At 39.5% G+C, this 6,048-nt stretch overlaps 1 protein-coding gene across 1 annotated transcript in view; it reads left to right on the top strand.

Moving 5' to 3' along the window:
- The first annotated feature begins 959 nt into the window (after positions 1-959).
- The window catches only part of PP2D1 (protein phosphatase 2C like domain containing 1), a 44,488-nt gene continuing 39,399 nt past the window's right edge, over positions 960-6,048 (top strand). The window contains exon 1 of the mRNA XM_010595596.3: positions 960-983. Coding sequence (XP_010593898.2) covers positions 960-983 — 24 coding nt within the window. The remainder of the gene's footprint in view (positions 984-6,048) is intronic.

The following is a 6,048-nucleotide window of genomic DNA, read 5'->3' as shown; positions in this document are numbered from 1 at the left end:
GCCAAGCACTGAGGAAAGGAGTAACAACCCAACAGAAAAAAAGAAAGAAAAAGTATGTGAACTATCAGTTCACAGAAAATGAAAGTCTAATTGCCTACTAATATTTGTGAAAATGTTAACCGCTCTCTTAATTTAAAACACGAAAGAAAAATCAATAAGCTTCTACTGTTTACTTTTATACTTACTATCAATCCGGAAAGAAGAAATAAAACTCTCAATAACAGTTGTTATTGGTATAAAATATAGCTGGCTATTTGACAGTATTTGGAATATACACTCTTTACAGGAAGAATTTTGTTTTCTTTGTCCCGGAATTCCCCATGCTAAAAACAGCACCTGACCCATACTATGTTCTCAGTAAAGGGTGGTTGAATAAATTTTTAAAATTCAAAATGCACTTCGTCATTGGCAGAGAATTTTAGTGCTAGGAATTTACCTTATGGATATGTGTGCAAGAATTTTTTTGTTGCAGTATTATTTGTAAAAGGCAAATAATATTAACAGGCTAAATGTCCATCAGCAAAAAAAAAAATGTAGATAACTTTTTGTGTACCTATACAATTGGATGTTATACAGCTATTAAAAAGAAACCCGGTAGACGTATATACATTCACCACCACCCATCTGTCAGTTTGCTCTACTGGGGTAGTTGCATGTTGCTGTGATTTTGGGGCCAGGCCACCGATATTTCACAACACCATCACGGTCACCATGGTGGGCAGGTTTCAGCAGTGCTTCCAGACTATGAGAGACTAGGAAGAAAGACCTGATGATCTAGTTCCAAAAATTAGCCAACGAAAACTTTATTGATATCAACAGAATGTTGTCTAAATTGCTTGCTTTGGAGATGTCATGAGGAGAGGTCAATAGCTAGAAAAGGACCTCGTGTTTGGTGAAGTTGAGGACCATTGAGGGTGTGGGAGACCTTCATTGAGATAGATTGGCACAATAGCCACAAGATGGACTTGAACATGCGGGCGATGGTGAGGATGACACAGGACCATTGTGTCGTATGTAAGGTTGCCATGAGTTGGAGCCAATCATTGGCAGCCATCTACCTATCTATCTTTCTGTCTGTCTATCTATCCTGACCTGGAACAATGTCCACAATATTATTGCTAAGTGAAAACATAAGTTGCAGAATAATATATATTACATGATAATATGTAAAATATGATCAATTCGCCTACTGACATTTGTAGGGAGGATTCATGTCAGTGAGTCTATCTTTGGACAATGGATTGAGAAGGGGAAAAAGGACAGTTTTAATTCAGAGCCTACTTGCTTCCTTTTTTCCACTTTAATAAGAAGCACTTACAATTTTATGGTTTATTTTTTAAAAAACAAAATTGTATGAAGATACTTATGGTACAGATATATTTATGTAAAAATATAAAAAAGGCATAGATTTATCTATTTGCATACAAGTATTTGGGGAAAATGGTACTTTCTCACTAAAAATACTATGTAGAAGGGCAAAAAAAAAGAAAATCTCTTACAGAGATAAAACTAATATTAGTGATTTATCAACCATCTTTCTAGCTATTTTTTTATGAGTCTATGCAATTACATAAATAGGCCTATCCTATTTATGTTGCTCTGTAGTCTTTTTTTATTTCATCAAACAATATTCAGTGGACTTCTTTCTAAACAACTAAATACAGATTGTTGGCATAAGCTGGATAGCATGCTGTTGTATTTATGACTAATTTTAGTATAAACTAACAACTTATTTTTGGACAGGAGGGACCAGTCCCTGGAGAAGGACATCATGCTTGGTAAGGTCGGTGAAAAAGAGGAAGACCCTTAACAAGATGGGTTGACACAGTAGCCGTATCAATGGGCTCAAACATAGCAATGATTGTGAGGATGGTACAGGCAGTGTTCAGTTCTGTTGTACATAGGGTGGCTGTGAGCTGGAACCGACTCAACTGCACTTAGCAAAAAAAACAACAACTTATTTTTGGATACTTTTTGGACACTGTGAACAATGCTGTCTCATTAATTTTTAAGTAATGAATAGGCACAAAGTAACAGTTTAAACATGTGTAAGATATAAAAGCAATTCTATGAATAATCATGTACTCATTATCTTATCAGTGTTACTTTGAAGGTCCCAATTCAATTTCTTTTCCTGTCCTCTCTGAGGTAATTGCTATTTTGAATATTTGTTTATCATTACCTTGCTTTTATTTATAGTTTTATCACATATGTTTACATCCCTAAACAACATATTGTTTAGTTTGCAAATTTATGAACTTTACACAAATGGAATTTCCCTCTATAGACTTCTTGTGACTGGCAGTTCTTTGCGTCAGTATACACGTCCTGGTATTCTTCCAAGCTCTGTGTAACTGGAGCTTCTTCTATCCGCTGAGGTATGATACACTGCCACTTATTTATTCGTTCTTCTTCCGGTGGTCCCTCTAAAGTGGCCCCAGTGATTGCCACCTTCTGGTATTCACACACCTTGTATAATGCCATCCCCTTGAGTGTGAGTAGGACCTGTTGGAATATGGCAAAAGTGAGAGGACGTCTCTCCCTTGATTATATTATACTGTATACGGGCTCCATCTTGCTTGCAGCGTCTCTCCTTTGCTGGCTTCGAAGAAGTAAGTCCATCTTTGGAGGCCCATGTGGCAAAGAGCCAAGGTTAGCCTGTAGAAACTGACAGTGACCTCCAGCCCACAGCCAGCAAGCAAGAAGACAAGGTCCTCAGTTCAATAACCGTAAGGAAGTGAGTTCTGTGAACAACCTAAGTGAGTTTGGAAGTGAATCCTTCCCAGTTGAGCCTCCAAAGGAGACCCTAGCCCTGGCAGACAATTGATTGCAGCCTTGCAAAGGATCCAGCTGAGTAATGACTGGACTCCTGACCCATAGATATGGTGAGATAATAAATGTGTGTTCTTTTAAGCTACAAAGTTTGTAGATAATAGATAACTTATTATTGGATACTTGCGTTGTTTCTAGTTTTTTGCGATTGCCAACTGTACTAATATAACCATTCTTACACACGTCTCCTAATGTACACACAATAGTTTCTACAGGATAAATAACTAGAAATGGATTTGCTAAGTCATAGAGTATATCAGAGCTTATGAAACTTTTTCTGTAAAGGAACAAATAGTAAATATTTTAGGCTCTGCAGGCCTATGTCCCTGCTGCAACTATTTGACTCTGTCATTTTAGTGTAAAAGCAGCCATAGGCAATATATAAATGAATGAGCATGGTTGTGTTTCAATAAAACTTTATTTATGGATACTGAAATTAGAATTTCATATAATTTTCACATGTCTTGAAATCTTCTTCTGATTTGTTCAACTATTTAAAAGTGTAAAAAACCATTATTAGCTCATGGGTTGTACAAAAATAGGTAGTGAGCCAGGTTGGCCCATGGGCCATAATTTGCCGATCTTTGGGATAGGTGCAGAAATCCTGGTGGCATAGTGGTTAAGAGCTACAGTTGCTAACCAAAAGGTCAGCAGTTCAAATTCACTAAGTGCTCTTTGGAAACTCTATGCGAGCAGTTCTACTCTGTCCTATAGACTCACTATGAGTTGGAAATTGACTTGACGGCAACGGGTTTGGTTTTTTTGTGTGCATCTTCAACTTGTGAGATAGGACAGTATTGTTTTCTGAAGTGACTCATTGTACTGAGTTTTCCTCCAACCAGAAGTGTAGTGTTTAAGAGTTCTCATCACTCCACATCCTCACCAGCATTTGAAATGGTCAGATTTTAATGCTTTGTGCCAATATGATGGGCATGAAATTCTACTGTATTATGGTTTTCATCTACATTTTCCTGTTTTTTGTAGTGGTGAAGTATTTTTTCATTTGTTTTTTGATTAATTATATTGTGAAAAGTCTTGCAAGTCTTCTGCCTTTTTGAGGGAGGAGACTATGTTTGACTTTTTATTATTGAGTTATTTTAGTTTGACATATTCTGTGTCGAATACTTCGTCAGTTACATGTGTTGTAAATATCTTCTCTCTGTGGGTGGTTTGCTTCTCTCCCTTTTAACCGTGACATCTGTGCAATATTGAGGTTTCCAATCCAAGATTTAGAAAGCAGTGAGTAAGAAGAAATGAGGATTAAGGTAATTAAATACCATTTCCTACCAAACTGGCAAATATTTGTTCAGTAGCTCTACAGAATACTGGCATGGAGTGAGGGGACAATGATGAGACATGGGCTAGAGAAGGTAGCAGAAGCCAAGAGACAGAGCTTTGTCAAACACATTTAAAAGTTTATCCCCAAAACAAGGGAAGCCAGGAAAGGGCCTCAGGCAGACAATGGCCTCTGGTTTTTCTAAGGAGAATCTATTGAGAGAGAACAATGCGGGAAGAGGGTAGACCAGTTAGCAGACCAGTGCAGTACTCCAGGCAAGAGATGTTGGTACCGTGGAACAGCATGGGGTTGGAGAGAAGTAGATGAGCAGAGGGATATTTAAGAGAGAGGTAGGACAAGTTCTGATATCCTGAAAGGAAAGACTGGATGGTGATGGCGCCCATATCAGCTAGGGCTCAATCAGTAAAGCAGAATTTAGGATTTATGGAATAAAGGATTTACTGTTGAAATTAAGCCTTATTCAATTTGTGGGAGGAGCTGGGCAAGTAAAAGTCTGGGTAGGGGAATTGGGAGATCAGAGAAGTCATCAACCAGTCAGTATGAGAAACAAAGCACGTCCAGCTGCTGAAGTGGGACCACAAAGGTGAGGCTGTTGAGAAGTCTAGAAAAGGCAGTTGCTTTGTGGGTCCACAGGCAGGTGTCTGGTGATGGGCCTTGGGCTACTGTTGGTTACAGGGCCAGCAATCTGGAGAAAGAACTGGAGGCAGAATAGAGAAGAACAAGGACAAGCTGGAGCCTGCTGGGCATCTCTGTTTCTGTGGGTCATCTCATTGAGCCAGGACAACATTCAGAGTGTAGTGGCCCCTGAGTCATTCCTACATTCCCCCAAGTCTCATACAACTATTTTCTTGGCCAGCTCTTACCTGGAACCACACAGGAAGGGGAATTCTGGGCAGTATGGTTTCCAGCCTAATCAAGTTGATGGTAGGAAGAGAAGACTCTGGAGGAAAGATGGCGAGTTCCATTTTAGACACATTGACTTTTAGTTGACTGTGATACATCCCCATGGAAGTGTCCAGGAGGCAGTGGGGCTTGTCTAAACTTCTTCAGTGGGCAAGCAAGTTGCTCTAAGACTCTTGTTCTAGCCTAGTCTGCGTCAAGGGAGTGTTATGCAGGTATGGAACTAAACATATTGGTCAGGAGTGAAGCCAGGGTCAAGAATCAAAAAGACAGTCCAAATAAGATCTATAACCTTCAGGCAGTGTCTTGGAACAGCAAGATAGAGTGGGCAGGATCCATGAGGCAGATAGGAGAAGGTGCCCTAGAGCAGTCACTTGAAGTGCCCTGTGCTAGGTGGGAGTCAACTGATCTGTACAGTAAGGATACAACCTGTTATTGTTGAGTCAGTTCTGACTCATGGTGACCCTGTGTTAGAGCAGAGTTGTACTCCATAGGGTTTTCAATGGCTGATTTTTGGGAATTAGATCTCCAGGTCTTTCATCTGAGGCATCTCTGGGTGTACTTGAACCTCCATCCTTTCAGTTAGTAGCCAAACATGTAAACCATTTGCACCACCCAGAAACTCTACAATAAGGGCATAGCCTCCTGGAATCACTGTTTTGAAAGTATCACAACTTATTAGAAAAAAAAAATGACTTTATTATTACTACTCATATTTTTTCCTATTGTGGAGGTATATTATTGTGTCATTAGATACCATCAAGTCAATTTTGACTCATAGTGACCCCTTATGACAGCCCTATAGGGTTTTCCAGACTGTAATCTTTACAGGAACAGGTATAAGACAGCATATTTAATGATTTAGCCTTCTTTCGGAGCCCTGGTGGCTCAGTGGTTAAGAGCTACAGCTGCTAACCAAAAGGTCGGCGGTTCACATCCACCAGCCCTTCCTAGGAAACCCTATGGGACAGCTCTACTCTGTCCTATAGTGTCGGTATGAGTTGTAACCAACTTGATGG

The sequence above is a fragment of the Loxodonta africana genome, chromosome 27 (assembly GCF_030014295.1).
Source record: "Loxodonta africana isolate mLoxAfr1 chromosome 27, mLoxAfr1.hap2, whole genome shotgun sequence".
Classification (NCBI taxonomy): domain Eukaryota; kingdom Metazoa; phylum Chordata; class Mammalia; order Proboscidea; family Elephantidae; genus Loxodonta; species Loxodonta africana.
Note: the sequence above shows the minus strand (reverse complement) of the source record. Positions and strands in the feature narration are given on the sequence as shown.